Source organism: Triplophysa dalaica, chromosome 20 (genome assembly GCF_015846415.1).
Source record: "Triplophysa dalaica isolate WHDGS20190420 chromosome 20, ASM1584641v1, whole genome shotgun sequence".
Classification (NCBI taxonomy): Eukaryota; Metazoa; Chordata; class Actinopteri; order Cypriniformes; family Nemacheilidae; genus Triplophysa; species Triplophysa dalaica.
The window spans coordinates 14,456,806-14,476,037 of record NC_079561.1 but is presented as its reverse complement, the minus strand read 5'-3'; the positions used below and the strand labels follow the sequence as shown (position 1 = coordinate 14,476,037).

Here is a 19,232-nt window from a genome sequence, read left to right as displayed (position 1 = left end):
GTTTTTTGTCATAATCGAGCAGCCCTATGTTTCGAACAATATTTTCTATGCACAACTGATCAAAAAACAAACAAAAAACCTTAAACAAGACTGTTCGTTAATAGACAGGCTATGTCGCAACAAAGCCATTTGACTCAGTGGAAATGTGGTTAGTTCTGTAAGAGCTCCATAGATCCTCTGCTTGACAGTTCTGGTGGAAAATAAATATGAAGGATCTAATGCCGTTTCCACATTATGAAATCACAAATGCTTCTTACATTCTACACCACTGAGATCAAAGCCTGGCATCTGCTGCCCTCTTCTAGAAAGTTGTGATGCCTGGCATAACTTGGGTTTGGAATTGGTCGCCTGGCAAACAACTCCGAATCTCCTTTGTATGAAAAGGTCCAATATGTTGCAGAAATGACCACACAAAACTAAATTGTTCTAAGACAATTATGCCAGTGATCATATTAAAAACTTGGCCTGACCATTACAGCTCAATTTTTATTGTAACTCTATCCTGTACAGAAGTACAGAGATGAATTTGTTAATATGCTCTGGGTTAATCTGAGGCTATAAACACTGCCCTGTAAGACTGGGCAACTTTTGTCAAAATGTGTTCCACATTTTTGAGCCAAATACTTTTTTAGACAAGGATCAAGTACTGTGAATTCACAAAAGCAGCTGCATATTAACAATAAAATTAGATACGTATTTATGCGAAAAGAGAAAGCTTTAATCTTTGCTCGACAGTATATGTGCTTTGGCACAAAATGTACATATACTGTAGGATTGCGGTCTGCAAAAAGTCTGAAATAACATGTCCACAAGGAACATAAAATATAAATCAGGATTTTCAAATCAATACTCCGTGCCCCTTAAGGATCCCACGCCTCCTCTCCAGAAATGTAAATCCAAATACACAGGGACTATCTCTACAATCTTGAACCAATGTGACCTGATGTGGGTGGGGTCAGTTAAACCGCCCCCTCCGGATCAAAGCGTCGCTGGGCCGAATGGTAAAGATGCTATCTGAGAGTGCTCGGTATCACCACAATAGAGGAGTGACAAGCTGTCAGTCAAGCAGTAGGCAAACACGTGGGTCTGCTTTAGATAAAACCGATCTGGATTTCAGATAGCAGACTAGTTGTGATTAGAGCGTTGCAGTCCTGCCGTATGAAGTTACATACACATACAGCTCAATTCAGCACTTAAATTGGTTTTATCTGAAAAATACCCATAATTAAAACCAGACTGAATCTGAGATACAATCTGCTATATGCTCTTAATTATACACATTATTGTAACTTATTACAATTTTATTATAGATAATCTAGATAATAGATAAGTAGACTGCAGCACTTCTATTTTATCATCAAATATACTCTTAAACCAACTTGGTACTAACGGCGAATGCCCTCCAAAGTTATTAGATTTCAGGGAATAGTCGTGGCTAGCTAGTTAGTTCCTCCAAAGATGCTGCGTCTTATGCAGGGTTGGTGCAACGCAATGGCTTAAGAAAACACATATTAAAATTCAAATAATTTTTGAAAATGACAACTAATAAGATATGTTAAACATTAAATAAATGTATTGACCCTAACAGAAAAGTTTTACATTTTATATAAGCTTTTAATCCTTTTCAACTAACTTTTCAGCCCATAATTAACCAGTCTTACTAAAGTAGCAAAGCTCATTCACATCCTACATGAGCTTTAAATGATTCGCTGATCTCTTACATTCTATTTAAACGAATCTGTTCAAAAGAAGTCATTTGTTTGCGAGACGTTCTAATCGCAATGTGCATTCATACTGGCGAACTCGCTTTGTACAGTATAACGCTGATTCAAGAAGCCGACTTCACAGCTAAAACATTACAATGATATACAGCACATTTATTATAAGAAACCTTTTCTAGAAATTGCTCCTAATTATAGCTCTTCTACTGAACTCTTCAGTGCCTTCATTGTGGCGTAATGCCGCAACTGCAGTTAAAAATGACAGTCTGTTTAATGACCGCATTGTTTTTTGTGAAGACACTCAAACTTCAATTTCCGTCGGCACGAAATTTGACTGAGGCGGACACCTCCAATTTTTCTGTGCAGGAAAAATGGTGCTTAAGCAGTGAGTTATGTCGTTGTTCGGCAAACGCACCCTTGGAGAAAACTAGTGACAGAAGAAATTGTTACAGTGTTCCAACCACTTGCATTGTGTTATGATGAATTCTTAAGTTTCTCAATGATGTTATCCTAAAAAGAGCTTCTCTCATAAAACAAAGGTGCTTCAAAACGTTCTTTGAAGCCATAGAAGAACCTCTTGGTTCCATTAAGAACCTTTCTGTTACACAAAAGGTTATTTGTTGGCGAAACAAGGTTCTTCAGATTATAAAAAAGTAAAATGGTTCATTTAAAGAACCTTTGATTGAACGGTTCTTCGTGGAACCAAAAAACGGATCTTCTATGGGATCGCTGTGAAGAACCGTTTAAGCACCTCTATTTTTAAGATGGTTAAAAGTTGCATGTTGGCAATGTTTCTGTTGCTTTGGCTTGCTGTGTTACAGTGAAATATACAATTTTGAAAAAGATGGAAAATATTAGGCTCACATGACTCTTAGACCTACCTTTTCCAGCCATGGCTGCAGCAGGATGCAGAGATAAGTCCATGCACGTGAAACAAAGCTCGATTCTCATTACAGGCCTTTCTGGGCTAATGAAATAAACCTTTTCTGGATAGAGAATGACTCCCTTTGGAATAGGTAATGCGTCTGGCAAGTGGGGCAGCCCCATAGAGAAATGTGAATGGCAAAACATAACTTAATAATACTGCCTTAAGAGAGATGCCAGTTGCTGTGTGTTTGCATGTGTGCGTCCTGATTGCGCAACAATCCGCTTTGTAATTCACTTTCTTGTTAATCCAATTTCTTCAGGGAATAATTGTCGGATTTGAAAAAAGTTACGCAGTTTAATTAGATAAACGAAGAGATTGGCGCGGAAAACTTTTTTTACTGCCCTTTATATAATAAGGTTAATTAGCTCAGCTTCAGGGGGAGAGCGCAAGTGAGTTCTTCATTAAACATAAGACCGAGCGTTCTGCCGAGACGTTTACAATGATCCATTACGGTGCTGATTCGACAATGACAAGCTTTTTTCATACTTCCATGAATTAGCGGTGGTCCTCCTATATAACACAACAAGCATGTTTTGTAATACAATACGTAAAGCAATTGAAAAACAGTGTCTGATTATTGGGTATTGCGGCATATGATTCTGGACCACTATCAGGTCATAAAAACTGCTGTTTCGCTGCATTCTGCCCACAGCGATAAAGAGGAAAACATAATCAACAAAATTGCCCTAGTAAAGTGGGCATATATCATCAAGCACCAAGGAATAATGGGGTGTCCACCTGATAAACCCAGTGAAGTTTTGTACCTCCCTCTATCCGCAGTAACATCATCTTGTTCTATAATTATTTTTACTCCATATTTGGCCTCCTCCTCTTCCTGTTACCAGCATATTTGTTCCCTACTTATCTTCTCTCAGGAAAGTGACAACAATAATCAAGGGGTATTTCCATCTAGTCCTACAATGTAATATACTGTGCTGAAATTATCAAGATTAGAACACCTAGTCCCATTAAAGCGATAGTTCACCCAAAAAGGAAAATTACTTACTCTGTAGTTGTTTCAAATCTGTATAAATTCTTGTTTGATTGAACACAGAGAAAGATATTTGGATGAATGCTTGTAACCAAACAGTTCTTGGACCCCATTGACTACCATAGTAGGAGAAATAACAACGGTAGACAAAAGTGCCCCAGAACTTTTTGCTGCTTGAACTGTTTGGTTACCAGCATTCGTCCAAATATCGTTCTGTGTTCATCATATGAAAGATATTTATACAAATTTGGAGCAACTCAAAGCTGAGTAAATGATGACAGAATTTCTTTTTTGGGTGAAGTATCCCTTTAAGCTAACAGAATTCTTGAGGGAAATACTGTGCCTTTATACAGTATATCTTCTGAAGAAATGTCCGCCTTTTCCACCAAATCTCTTCTATCTGACTGCATATTTTCACTGAAAGGTGACTGTTCTTTGAATGATAAACAGTCGCGAACTGAACATATTAAGATGCGTGTTTATACCGTTTGTAGATCAAACCCCACATTTCCAACTACTGTAGCTCTCAAGACATTGTGGTATCATGCGGTTTAGGCCTCAATCTTAGAACATCAGGACACATCTTCTTGTGATGGTCAATGTTTTAAGCGGGAATCCTTGAAACTTTCAACCAAAATCTGAGAGTCGGTTTACAGGTCAACGTGTTGAGGATACGTAATTTACAGTGTTTGGTCTAAAGTAAGATGTTAGGTTAAAGAGTCGTCTCTTGCCTGAAGAACCTCTGTAGAAGACATTAGAAGAGGGATCCAACGAAACGATGTTTAGTCTTGAATCGAGGGATTTGAGCATCTGTCAAGACTGTAAAACACAGATTAGCTCAAGACAAAAAAGCTTGTGCTCCTACGAGCAGATGGTATCGAGGAGGACTGTTCCTGACATCTCTGGCTGAAGTTCTGCCTTCATGTTCCAAAGTCTGTTGCATCCCCGTTCTCAATCGGACTCTCCAATATGTTGCGACGTTTCAAGTATGCCATTCCATAAAGATGTTTGTATGAAGCCTTGCAAACCTCTTGATTCAACTCTACTTTGAAGCTAGCCGCTAATATCACAGTGCATGTATCACAGTGAAAATTCACATGGGACAAATTCTTGCATTTTGCTTATTTGTCTGTGATCCATTCCATTTATGATGCATCAAGTCAAGATTAGGTAAGAGCACTCCATACATGCTTTGTGGACGAAAATACCATTCATTGAACACTTAGACTCCCACTTGGACAACCACTTATCGATTTCCTTCCATTGTGGTGATACGTTTTTGGTGATACGCTTTCTCAAAATTGCAAATATCTACTTGTTATTTTGATTCAGCTATGTCACCAAGAAATTACTGTCTGAGACCCTGATGTGTGTGAGTGAAGTCGTGGGGCTAACTGATTTAGCATGTGTTGTAATGGGACACCGTCTTTGTGTGACCCGAGAGTCTCTGCTCTCTTTCCAGATCCCCGGCAGTCCTCTGTGGCCCCAGACACCCCCGTCTGCTAATCGATCCGTTTGGCAACCCCCTCCTCGTGTGAGTGTGTGTGTGTCTGGTGAACAGATGGTTGTCCCTGTCACATGCCGGGCATTGTGCTGGTGTAATGTGGAGATCTTTGTAGCTCAGGGCCTTCGGTATGAAAGACATTAGGCCTGTCCATCATAGACTAAATCTTGACTTCCTCTTTCCTTATCCAACATCCACAATGGTCACACATATGCAGGCTAACACATTCATACGCACACACACTGTAAATCTAGGCCTACATGCCTCCGGTTATGGACAAGCACAGACTGAAGTGGTGCTGTTATATAATATCGATCGGTTTTGACCGATAAGCGTTTGACTTTGATCAGTCACAGACACACCCAATAACTTCACACTTGACCTGTTGATTACTGACAGACCTCAGAAATTAATCCAGATGCCACCACACGGGTTTATGTCTGCACCATGTCTGCACTTCATTCGGTAACATGTACATGGAGTTCTGCATAAGAATCTACAGTATACACAATTTTCTAGGACTTCCTTTTTTCATTATTTCTATACCGTTGCATTCTGTAATTTTTTTATGTCTCTACTGTCTATTCTTTTATGTTTTCACAGTAATCCAGCCTTGCAACAATTAGAAATTGTAAATACTACTGTAATAAAGTTCATTAAAAGCAAGGAAGGAGACGGGAACCGGAAGACATTTAAACAATTAATAAAGTAATAACAGCTCGAACCACGGTCTCGCACCGCCTACTCCACTACAACTACATTTAATAATAGAATACAAATAATGAATTATTGTTAATTGTTGACATACAAAGTTAAAGGGATAGTTCACCCAAAAGCATGTGCCATTTCATACCGGAGTAAGTTTCTTCTGCTCAGCACAAAATAAGATGTTTTGAAGAATGTTGGTTATCCAACAGCAGTTGTACCCATTCACTTCTCCTGTATGGACACGGAACCAATGCAAGTCAATGTGTACAGAGCTGTGGTTTTGTTACCAACATTCTTCAAAATATCTTCTTTAGTGTTTTGCACAAGGAAGTCTACAGGTTTAAAAGAGGGTGAGGAAATGATTACATCATTGTTATTTAATGAGCCATCACTAATTCAGAAGAAGGCTCTACCCCTTTAACTAGTATTTAAATATTTAGCATATTTTTGTCTTTAAAGCAAATAAGGTAACTGAGGGGGAAAATAATCTAAAAACATCTTGAATCTGAATTTAAACAAGTGAAAAAACTTGAAAAGCTTATGTTCTGTTGTTGGGATGCGGAAGCGTGCAGACCAGTAGAGATGTTTATTTCACCACTAAACACACACACACACAGTTTTACTTGACTGGACTGCTTTCACGTTCCAGATGTGGAAGAATGGTGTGTGTTCGTGTGTGTGTGTGTGTGTGTGTGTGCGCTTGTCTAACTGAGCACTGTTTGACTACTGTGAGGACACAGACTCCTGCAGCGAGAACATCTCAAAGAATTACCCATCACTATAAACACACACGCGTGCTTCAGCTTCCTCCAGCATTACTAGATATGTGTGCACAGCTTCCTACAGCTGTGCTGTAACGGTTTATACTGTCAGCTCCTCACATCTGAGCATCATAAATATGTCACTCCGGTCCTGAGATGGTATTTTTATGTCTTCAGGGTATAATTCATTCAGAAAAATTAGGTGATACCTTTTTTTTATCAACTGGAACCCTTTTGATCTGTCATGTGTGACCTACTGCGATTTTGCACTGGAATTAAGACAGCCAATCATATTGGAATCAGACTGGACTATGAGAAAGCATTTTTTTTTATCTTTTTAGATCTTTTTTTGGGAGTAGGCTTCATAAAAGTTGTGCTAGTCAACAACACCAATTGACATCAACTGGACTAGTCTGTTGGTGGATGACAAGTTGGGCATCCCGACCGATGTCTAATTAAAATGATGAAATCTGAAAATCTTGAGAAAAACTAAGCACTCTGGAAAAGATTTCAAGAAGAACTTTACTCCATTTAATGACGGAGCGATGTTTTGTGTCACTTTCACGTACAACCATGAATAGCATGTGCGCTGACCTCATAGCTGAACTACTTTTACTGATGAGGGTACCAGACTAATTCGGTCTGATCTGTCCTGAGGCCAAATGTAGAGGCTTTTCCACACACACACACACCAACCCACACACCTTACACATTTGGGGTCTACAATGGCTCATTCAGTCGTCTGTAAATGAGAAGCTAAACTAGGGCAAAATTGCAGCTTCTCTCAGGCCTTGACAACCCACATGATGTCATTCAGCCTTACGCATTCCGTAAGTGTTTCCTTTAGGTCCTCCTTGCGCCCCCCTGCCAATGGCACCACGCTGATCCTATAGCGTGTGCAAACTCAGACACGCATGTATACAGACAGTACTTCCATTCACACCAGCGTCCTTGGATCTGTTTGGACAGTGTTTTTACTGGAAAACACCCCTTCCTTCTTAAAACAGCCCAGTCTCCACCTGCTTTGATGTTCTGCTCTTTGTAGGATTTATATACATGGTGAGCCCTGATTTTTATTATGAGTGAAATAATTTTTTGTGATTGATCTGAGATCAGTTTTCGTGCTAATTTTAAATGAGCACTTTAGGACCTCATAAATACCATCCAAATTCCACACAAAAAGTCACAACAACCTAACTTGACAAAGGATGGCCTTTTAAAACTAATACGCGTTATCCTTTTACCCATTTCTAACAGCTTCTGTTATCATTCTTATGAATGTTTTGTCTTTTGTAGGATTTTATTTTCAGGAAATGACATAATAATAAGCAATGAGATGCTGTTAAAATGGCTTTACTGCATAAAAGAGGTGATATTTGTTTAATTTTTACAAAAAATATGAATTGGACAGCATTAATTACATTTTTTCTCATCGTATTTTCCTAAGACAATAATATTATTAATAATATAAATAATATATTATACCTTCTATACTTCTACTACATAACTAACAACTAAAGATGCATTAGCCAATAAGAAACAAGAACTCTGACATTATCGATGGAAATTTTGCGAGGCATCATGAACAAGGTTCATTTGTCAACTGCAAAAGCTCTGTGACAGCAGTGTGAGATGGGCGTTTAGGAAAGAAAGTGACAGTCTAACAAGCAAAATCCCATGCGGCGCCTGTGGATGATGTCATCAACACGTTGGGCTCAGTAAAGCTTATGCCAGTCTGGTTGGCAAATGTCGGGGTCTGACTCAGAATAACGCAATTCAACGTTCTGTACCATGTAATGCAAGTTTGACAGGTACTAAAACAAATGAAAGCAATGTTTTTAAACGTAAGAGCTTTTGAGAGTTTGTCGTAACTTGAGCTCATGTGAGGATCTGGAAAATTATGGGTGGGTTTAGGATTAGACCATAATTGGGAATAAACTATGCTTAAGGAGTTGGGTTTAACTTTGGTTAAAGAGCCTAAATCAAAGTTACTCAAGCAGGTTAAACCAACAAATGATGTTAACACTTTGAACAGGTCGAAAGATTTTCAGCACCGAGTTTTAACCCCACACCAGAATTGAGCTGATGGAATGACAGATCAAGAAGCAGACTTAGAATAATAGCAGACTTACAATAAGAAATTTCGGTTTTTGTTCAAAATGTTGTGATTAACACACATTAAAGTGTTGATAAAAGATGAAGCTACAAAATTTTGTTGTTGTTGGAGAGGCTAGGTTTCTTGTATTCTTGTAAAAACGATATTATCATATGCATACAAAAAATATTCTGGAGGCCATAAAAGTTTTGTGAATAGGTTCAAATATGCTGGCAATGGCAACGTTTATGGAAAGGCTGGAGGGAAAGGGTTAATATATCCAGCGTTTTGGGCATGTGACTGATCTGCCATCACACGGACACCAGGTAGACAAACACACTCAACAAAACGTTGTTTTTAAACATATGTCTCTTCAAAACATGTGAATGCCAGTCTGGCTGAATGAAAGGGGAGACAGATTTACAGACGGCAAAGGTCAGAGGTCACGACGCTGAATGCCTCCAAAGAAAACGCTTTCTCCCTATTCACTGAGGTGCGCCCCTCATTCATACCACTGCTACCGCATTCCTTTCCGCATTACACACAAACAGCCTCACGCATCTTGTTTTTACCACAGCCAACATCTTTTGGTCTTTATGTCTACGTGTATATTTGTGTTGATCTACAGGCGATCACTTTAATGAGACAACAAAATGTGTGCAACTGTGATCATGAAGGCACTCTAGAGGCCACAAATATTAGTAAGTGAAATATAAACATTTGTGTGTACTGATGTGATAAGAAAGAGACAGAGAAAGTGAGTTGTTTGTAATTGTGTGAGAGAAGTGTATTGTGTGTTGCAGGCTGTCGTTATGGCAGCACATAGGAATGTTGAGATGTCCACTATAAAGGCTCTTTAATGAACATGCTCTCTGGGAGATTCTCCACAGTGAGATATACAAAGAGAGCGAGAATGATACATACAATATGTGCTGGTATACAGTATCTCACAGAAGTGAGTACATTCCTTACATTTTTGTAAATATTTTATTTTATCTTTTCATGTGAAAACACTGAAGAAATGACACTTTGCTACAATGTAAAGTAGTGACTCTACAGCTTGTAAATTTGCTGTCCCATCAAAATAACTCAACACACAGCCATAAATGTCTAAACCACTGGCAACAAAAGTAAGTACACCCAAAGTAAAAATAACCAAATTGGGCCCAATAAGCCATTTTCCCACCCCGGTGTCGTGTGATTCTTTAGTGTTACAAGGTCTCAGGTGTGAATGGAGAGGTGTGTTAAATTCGGTGTTATCGCTCTCACTCTCTCATACTGGTCACTGGAAGTTCAACATGGCACCTCATGTTAGAGAACTCTCTGAGGATCTGAAAAAAATCTGCATGAGTAATGCCGGCACTGGGAAACTACATTACATTGAGGGAACCATGAATGCCAACATGTACTGTGACAGACTGAAGCAGAGCATGATCCCCTCCCTTCAGAGACTGGGCTGCAGGGCAGTATTCTAACATGATATAACCCCAAAAGAAGCTGAGGGTAAAGGTGACAGATTTGCAAAGCATGTATATTGAGCATCTGTGGGGCACCCTCAAACGGAAGGTAGAGGAGCGCAAAGTCTCTAACATCCACCAGCTCCGTGATGTCGTCATTGAGGAGCGGAAGAGGACTCCAGTGGCAACCTGTGAAGCTCTGGTGAACTACATGCCCAAGAGGGTTAAAGGCAGGGCTAAAAAATAATGGTGGCCACACAAAATATTGAAACTTTGGGCCAAATTTTGACATTTCAATTTTGTTGCGAGCGGTTGAGACATTAATGGCTGTGTGCTGAGTTTATTTTGAGGGGACAGCAAATGTACACTGTTTGACAAGCTGTACACTCACTAATTTACATTGTAGCAAAGTGTCATTTCTTCAGTGTTGTCATATGAAAAGATATAATAAATTATTTTTAATTTAATTTGAGCAGTGAACTCATTAATACATTAATGCTGAAGTTACACTTGGTATTTATTGCTAAACTTACATCACAAACCTTTTCTCCATTAATCAATCATTGGAGTTTGGGTTCCTTGCCACAGCAGTGCAGTGTTGGCTTGCTCACCGGGAGGCTGCATTTATTTATTCCATTCCATTTTCTACCGCTTATCCGAACTACCTCGGGTCACGGGGCATTTATTTATTATTTATTAGAATGATCTTACTTGTTCTATAAACACCATGCACTGTACTGTGTTTTACCTTTTCTGTTTTTCCTGTTTGGCCCTGTAAAGCTGCTTTGGAACAATGCACATTGTGAAAAGCGCTATATAAATAAACTTGAATTAAATTGAATTGAACTCACTACTGTGAAACGCTGTATGTACTGTTGGAGGTTTCACGCTACAAACTGTTGTGTTAAAAACAACACAACTTGAGTTGTTTTATTTATTTATCAAAAGGACACATCATGTGTTAAAGATACCATAACATAGGTGCGCATGCGTCAAAGTGCTCTCATGAACACACGTTGTAGACTGACAAGTAAAAGAGAAGAATATGTTGATTATAGTTGTTATTTTGCTTTCTTTTACGCACATACACTATTCTCAAAAGTAATGTCTTTACTTCTTTTCTCTACCTTTCTTGACAATTACTGTGGTGTCTATGAGGAGGCCTCGCAGCTCTCGGATGTCATCAAAAATATCTTAATTTGTGTTCCAAAGACAATGGGAGGTCTTGAAATGTGAAGAACATCATGTGGGTGAGTAAAAATGACAACATTAAGATTTTTAGGTAAACTATCTCTTTAAAACGAATAATGGAGCAGCGCTCTCTGGACACTATATTTGACCCTGGACCACAAAACCAGTCATAAGGGTCAATTTGACGATATTTAGATGTATACATAATCTGAAAGCTGAATAAATAACTTTACCATCGATGAATGGTTTGTAAGGATAATATTTGTCCGAGATACAGCTATATAAGGGTGCAAAAAAATCTAAATATTGAGAAAATCATCTTTGAAGATGTCCATAAGAGGCGCTAGCAGGCCGCTAAGAAACAGGTTTGTCTTTACACTCTCTATTGGTTTACCACTGTGATGAAGTGGTTGAGAGTAGATGGACACAAAAGCAGAAATTCTAATCTTTAGATTGATACAAACTTGAGTGGGTCGTTCCCAAAGAGCGGGCAGCAGCGAGTGAAGTTTGTAGGCCTGTTTCCTGCCATTTTGTTTTGCGATTTTGTTGCATCCACTAACAAAAATAATGTTTGGACGGTAGTAAATTTACAAAAATCTTCATGGAAGATGATCTTTACTTAATATCCAAGTGATTTTTGGTATAAAAGAAAAATTATAATAATAATTTTGATAATTTTCACGATAATTTTGACCCATATAATAAGGGGTGTCATGCACACATTTTTTTAAGTGGGCACAGTGTGCACAGAAACATGTCCTGTATGTATCAAAAAAAAATACAGTCAAAGCTATATCATAAAGAATATCTCTTAAGCATATTCAAAACATCGCACAAATCATTGTGAGATTTAAATTACCGCACTATCTGGTTGATATGTGAATCTTCTTCCCAGTTAAAAAAAAAAGTACATTTTTAAGGTTAATTCATCAGTCTGGTGTATTTCGAGTAAAAATATCTTGTGCGCTATAGTAGCAAAAGAGTCATTGTTTGCATACTATTAAATAATATATTAAATATATTTTCTTGAAGAGTATTGTCAGTCTTTGAACCCTGAAATTGAACTGTAACATAAAAGTTATGCACTTTAAACGATCCTATGCCAACTGGCAAGAGGTGTGTTCGACTGCTATACCCATACACCAACGTATCGCAAGAGCCATTTGAAAGCATATGGAAAAGTGTGTTCTCACAGTAGTTTGTGACGTATACAGTTCGATTTGGGCAGCGGCGCTTTTAAGTCAAAAACCATGTTCATGTGACCAGATCTCGCAACTGCTTTTGGTAAATGAAAGTGGGTGACAAATGCTTTGCCTTAACGACGGTGCATACTAGCATAGTTTTTGTCCGCACTGTTGCTTCTGTTGCCGGATTGATAAATGTTAAGCTCCAGTATGTGATCATCTCCAAAAGAGGACGTAAAGGTCATAACTGATATAGTGTCTTCCCATAGAATCGTGCAGGTGATTAATAGATGCCTAATTTCTCATTTGGAGGTTAGATTCAAAACTGACTGTTCAAAAATCTGAGGGGCAACGTGCCCCCTTTGCTTGATTGGGCATGACGCCTCTGCATACAATGTATTATTTGCTTTTGCTACAAATTTATCCATGAGACTGGTTTTGTGGTCCAGGGTCACATATATAGTACAATGGTAAGTGTTGTGAAATCGGATCAGACTGCATTAGTGCGAATAGTGTTGTTGAGGTACTGACCCGTGTGACTGCGGATGTGCACTCTAAGAGTTCCATTACTGGCAAACTTCTGTCCACAATATGGGCAGATCTTCTCCTTCTCTCCTGTATGTGTCTGATGAGGGTGAGAAACAAAGTAAAAACAAAGTATTAGGACCAATGTTAATGAATTTATTTTACTGGTTGATATGAACTGAGATTCTGAGACGTGCACTGCTCCTGGCCTTACACACCAAGACTTTACTAAAGTAACTACATTTTAGGCCTTCCATAACCACAGTCATACTGGGCGTCGATTTCCGTTCAAATAGAAAATTCGTACACATATCGATCTCTCTGTAGTTTAACAAACTCACCTTCCATTCCTTTTCTAAAACTCCAAGCATGATTTTTGTTATTGTTGAAGTTCAAGGAAAACGTATGGATACCCAGGGAGCAGTTGCTCAAACTCAAATCCAGCTATTTACTCCCTCTCTTTACCTGTTTCCTCCCTTTTCATTTTCACTTCCTTTCCCGCCTTTTATCTTTCCTCTACCATCTACACTTCTTCACCTTCATCACTTTCTCTCTGTTCCTTCTTCTCTTGAAGTACCCTTCTCTTTCTCTCTCACCCATGAAGTGTAGTTAGACAGTAATTACTCCTGTCAAATCCTTTAAAGCACTCCTTATGATGACGAATGAAAATTCTGTGCCAGCAAAATTGTTACATTTTATAAAAGATTATTATTATTATTATCATTTACAATAAATCACTTTTTAGAATAATGTGTTCTGATGCATCATGTTCAATAAGACCAGCGACATTTATTCAAAACAGAAAAGTCAATGTAGATTTCACGTGGACTGAAACCCATACTGTTAAAGTGTGGTATCAGTGATGGCGTATGTGATATGTAGCTGGCCTCTCCTCGCTTCTCTTCCTCTTGCTGTCAAACAATAATTGAATATGTTTAAGGTTCTTTACTCATGTGCCAACAGAGGGTCACATTTCATTCCTGACTGAAATGAGATCAGACAATGTCAAATGCTATCTTAACCGGAATCACACACACTACTTTAAAAACTATAGTGGTAATAAACTGCACACTGGTTTATCTGACTTTGCCGTGCCTCATGTTTGGACTATGATGTCTTGGGAATTTAAACAGTTCAGAAAACTGATTATGTGTGTATTCATCCACTGCTGTTCAGATTAAATGGTTTATACATTTAAAACGAATGGAATATAAAGTGGTAGAACGTGTGGGGAATACATCCGACTTGATTTTTCTGTGAATCTTCACTGGTGACATGAGCACCACAGCTTAACATTTGACATGATAAATATTGCTATGAATAACGGTCCAAATCTACAGACAATTTTCCTTGTTTCTACATTGTTTTTGATGCAAAATTGTAAAAAGTTACAGGCCTATAGAAATTTAATTGAATCGAACATATCCATAACAGCTGCTACGCCTGACCAAGGTAGCATAGCCTAGAGTATATCTCTAAATGTGAAGAGTTCAGATGCAAAACCCTATAAAAGCCAGCTCTGTCAAAAAGGAGATTACGTTACTTAGTTTACATTACTCAAAAAATTTAGCTTCAAACCCTTATTACCACACTCTGCACGGTCTTAAATATCCGTCATTGCTCAAAATAAATGTAGGAGCCTGATGAAAAAATGCCAAATGCATAAATGTGACCCTGGACAACAAAACCAGTCTTATGGGTAAATTTTTCGAAATTGAGATGTTTACATAATCTGAAAGATGAATAAATAAGATTTCTGTTGATGTATGAGTTGTTAGAATATGACAATATCTGGCTGAGATACAACCGTTTAAAACTAAGGAATCTGAGGGTGCAACAAAAATATATATATATTGAGAAAACGGCCTTTGAAATTTTGACACATACAATGTATTTTTGTCTTTTACTAAAAATGTTCCCGTGCTTCTTAAGACTGGTTTTGTGATCCAGGGTCACAAATTTGAAATGTTAACTTTGACCCTGAACTTTGTGTGGAGAGCAAATAAAATATGTTTAGCCTATCAGTCACCACCGCTTTTACAAACAATACAATACAAACTTTATTAATAAAAAAAAACATTATTTCAGACGCACCTTCTTGTGGCTCTTAAGTACGGAGGGTGTGACAAAAGCCTTCTCACACAGGTCACACTTGTACTTCTTGTGTCCGTCATGCACAACCTGAATGTGTACGTTGAGAGTGTCCTTACGCTTGAAGGTGGCGTCACACTGGTCGCACTTAAAAGTTCTCTCACCTAGACAGACAACAGAAGATAATAAGCATGCGAGTGCCACGCAATTTGAGAATCCCATTGAAACCTTGCATTCTGGCTCCACGAGATTTCAGAAAAATTGCAGACAGTCATTATTTTCCAAGTGGCCACTCAAACTTTTTTTGTGCCCAAATCCACTTTACGGCCCTCTGAGTCCATCCAGCTTTGAAAAATGTCACGTTACCTCTTTTTATTTGAGCAACTTTTTTAAATAAATTTCTGCTCTCTTATTTAGTAGAGATAAAAAGAGGGATCATACAAGATCGGGTAGAATAAGCGGGGAACCATGCAACGCTCAAAAGAGGTCATGATTCCTTTCAGAAGATGACAATCCGTTCTTCTTCCAAAGCCTTCTTGAAATCCCAAAAAACCATACACGATGTCAAGAATAGAAAACTTAGGCTCTAAAACGCTCTGCAAAAACCACCATAAGGGCTTTCTGCTCAAACAATGCTTTCTGTAACAAACAAGCAGCGCTCATGCCAGAACACTGGATTAAAGCTTCTTTAAATAGTTGAACAGAACCCAACACGTCACCACATCTAATCGCCAGCAGAACAGACTGAGCTCTGGCTTGTAAAGCCTGGACTATGAACAATGTCTTTAAATGAACGGGAATGCACTGCACTACGCCAGACTTTTCATCACATGAGATGCTAATCTTCCAACTTTTCCATGACAGAAAAGTCTTATTCATGAGGTTCTGTTGGCGCTTGGACACATGTCAGAGCACATTAAAGTCGTGTGCTGTATTCTTGTGAGAAACTGGGTATGATGTCAAACCATCAAACACAATTAGAATTCCCAGTTGTGTGGGTTGGTTTTGTGTGGTTAATAAATGCTGAGGCAAAATGCCCTGAAAAGCCAATCTCTGACATCTATGAGGTTATGGGTAATGGGGCAGTATGATGCTTCTTCACAGGGTATTCTGGGGAAGTTGGTAAAGGAGGTACCCCATCTGATGGTACTGAGAGACAAAAAAAAATTCTTCACTGGTGTATATTAAACATCAAATATATTCTGATAGGCTGTGATTTATTATGAGTTTCTGTTGACTTCATAGAGAACTCTAAGTTGTGTCCAGTTAGGACAGACTATGACGTATTTTCGTGGAATTTAAATGCAGGGTCGAACCACTGCTATTCATAAGGATAAACTGAAACTCTACTCCAGTCCAGTCTAGTCCAGAAATCTCAAAACTGATATCTATATCAAATAATTGCCTTAGCAGGACTGTTACTGGAACAGTACTGTGTTAACAGTGACTGTAATATAAATATTGAACTTTGATAAAGCGTAAGAGATACTGGACCAAATAAAAGACTTAAGATAGACATAAAGAGACATTTAGTTATCTATGTGACTTTACCATAAACTGATACTGTTTGTCAAACATAAAATTAACTCTGATATATATTAAACCAATTCTAACTCGATCCATAACACTTGTCATTTGTGACCCTCAACCACAAAACCAGTCATTAGTCGCACTGGTATGTTATTTGTAGCAATAGCCAACAATACATTGTATGGGTCAAAATGTTCGATATTTTTTTTTTCCGACAATCATTCCATGAAGATTTTTTGTAAATTTACTACCGTTAATATATAAAAACTGTATTTTTGTGAGTGCATGCAGCAAAATCGTGAACCAGAAAAATGATAACAAACTTTATCATTTACTCGTGAACCAGAAAAATGATAACAAACTTTACTGCTGCCCGCTTTTTGGGAATTACCCACTCGAGTTTGGTATCGATGTAACGCTTAAAATTTCAGGTTTATTTACACTCTACAACATCATTACAACGTTAAGCATTAAAACAAAGCTGTTTCTTCTTAGCAACCACCTGCTACACCGCCTCTGATGGACAACATTAAAGAAGATTTTCTCAATATTTCGATTTTTTGCAACCTTCAGATTCCAGATTTAAAAATAGTTGTATGTCAACCAAATAGTGTCCTATCATTATAAACGATACATTAATAGAACGCTTATTTATTCAACTTTCAGAGGAAGTATAAATCTTAATTTAAAAAAAAATGGTTTTGTGGTCAAGGGTCACATTTGTCCATTCCAAGTTTAGTCCATCTTGTAAATCTCCTTTTCACCCCAATTGCAGAAGCTCCAAAACATTTTTGTTCCATACTATATCTATGAAGTACTTTCAATAGGTCTCTTTGTTACCATAAAAACCCCCCCTCACCTTTTTGTAAATATTGTATTATATCTTATGTGACAACACCGAATGAAAGGACACTTTTCTACAATGTAAAGTAGTGAGTGTACAGCTTGTATAACAGTGTACATTTGCTGTCCCCTCAAAATAACTCAACACACAGCCATTAATTTCCAAACCGCTGGCAACAAAAGTGAGTACACCCCTAAGTGAAAATGTCCAATTGGGCCCAAAGTGTGAATACTTTGTGTGGCCACCATTCTTTTCCAGCACTGCCGTAACCCTCTTGGGCATGGAGTTCACCAGAGCTTCACAGGTTGCCACTGGAGTACTCTTCCACTCCTCCATGACAACATCACGGAGCTGTTTCCAGGCTTTCTTGTGCATCATCTTTGGATAGGCTTCCTTCTGGGACGTCAGCAATGCAGACCAATTTGATGCAGTGTGCGGTGTATGTTCTGAGCACTGACAGCCTAACCCCACACCTCTTCAACCTCTGCAGCAATGCTTGCAGCACTCATACGTTTATTTCCCAAACACAACCTCTGGATATGATGCTGAGCACATGCACTCAACCTCTTTGGTCGACCATGTCAAGGATTGTTCGGAGTAGAACATGTCCTATTAAAACGCTGTATGGTCTTGGCCCCTTTGCTGCAGCTTAGTTTCACAGTCTTGACAATCTTCTTGTAACCTAGGCCATCTTTATGTAGAGCAACAATTCTTTTTTTCAGATCCCACGAGGTGCCATGTTGAACTTTCAGTGACCAGTATGAGTGAATGAGAGCGATAACACCAAACTTAACACAACTGCTCCCCATTCACACCTGAGACCTTGTAACAATAATGAATCGCATGACACCGGGGAGGGAAAATGGCTTATTGGGCCCAATTTAGACATTTTAACTTAGGGCTGTACTCACTTAGGTTGCCAGCCGTTTAGACATTAATGGCTTGGTTATTTCGAGGGGACAGCAAATTTACACTGTTACACAAGCTGTACACGTAATTTCTTCAGTGTTGACACATGAAAATATATAATAAAAATTTTTAACAAAATGTGAGGGGTTTACTCACTTCTGAGAGATACTACATGTATATGTTTGTACGTGCATAATATATGTACATATACTGTACACACATATATATATATATATACACACAAATATATATATATACACACATATATATTAGATAAATCTGCAATCTAGATCTTTTTAAAAAATACACAAAAATGAGTAAGTGGGCAAGTACATAAAAACAGTTCTGAAAAATTGTTAACTTAATACTGAACCCCTTTTAGACACAAGCTTATAATGATGATTATAAATTATGTAGATTTTTGAGGAAATGTCTGCAATTTTACATTTCAAACAAATAGGCACAGAGGCCAAAGTTATGACTGCAGCTTTAAATAAACAACAAAAAGGATTAAAAGACAAACAAATACAATTGTGAAAGACTAAAATACAAAAAAGACCCTTTCATCCACCACATACATCTGGACGTCCCGAAAATGAAGTTTTAACAGATTGAGCTAATTAACGTGGACACCAAACTATAATTTATACACATTTACAAAACACAGGGGGTCATTTGAGAAATATTTGCGAAGGACTTATTCCAGTGAACCATTTGTCACTTTTAGAAACCATAATGTGTTTTTAAAAGATAGTAAAAAAAAGAAAATTCCTAACCAAATATTGACACAGAT

General features: G+C 38.1%; 1 protein-coding gene across 1 annotated transcript in view; it reads right to left on the bottom strand.

Annotated features, from left to right (window-relative positions):
• The window catches only part of prdm5 (PR domain containing 5), a 53,902-nt gene that overhangs the window by 11,889 nt on the left and 22,781 nt on the right, over window positions 1-19,232 (bottom strand). The window contains exons 12-13 of the mRNA XM_056732302.1: window positions 15,160-15,320; window positions 13,072-13,165 (exon numbers count right to left, since the gene is read on the bottom strand). Of these exons, the coding sequence (XP_056588280.1) occupies window positions 13,072-13,165; window positions 15,160-15,320 (255 nt within the window). The remainder of the gene's footprint in view (window positions 1-13,071; window positions 13,166-15,159; window positions 15,321-19,232) is intronic.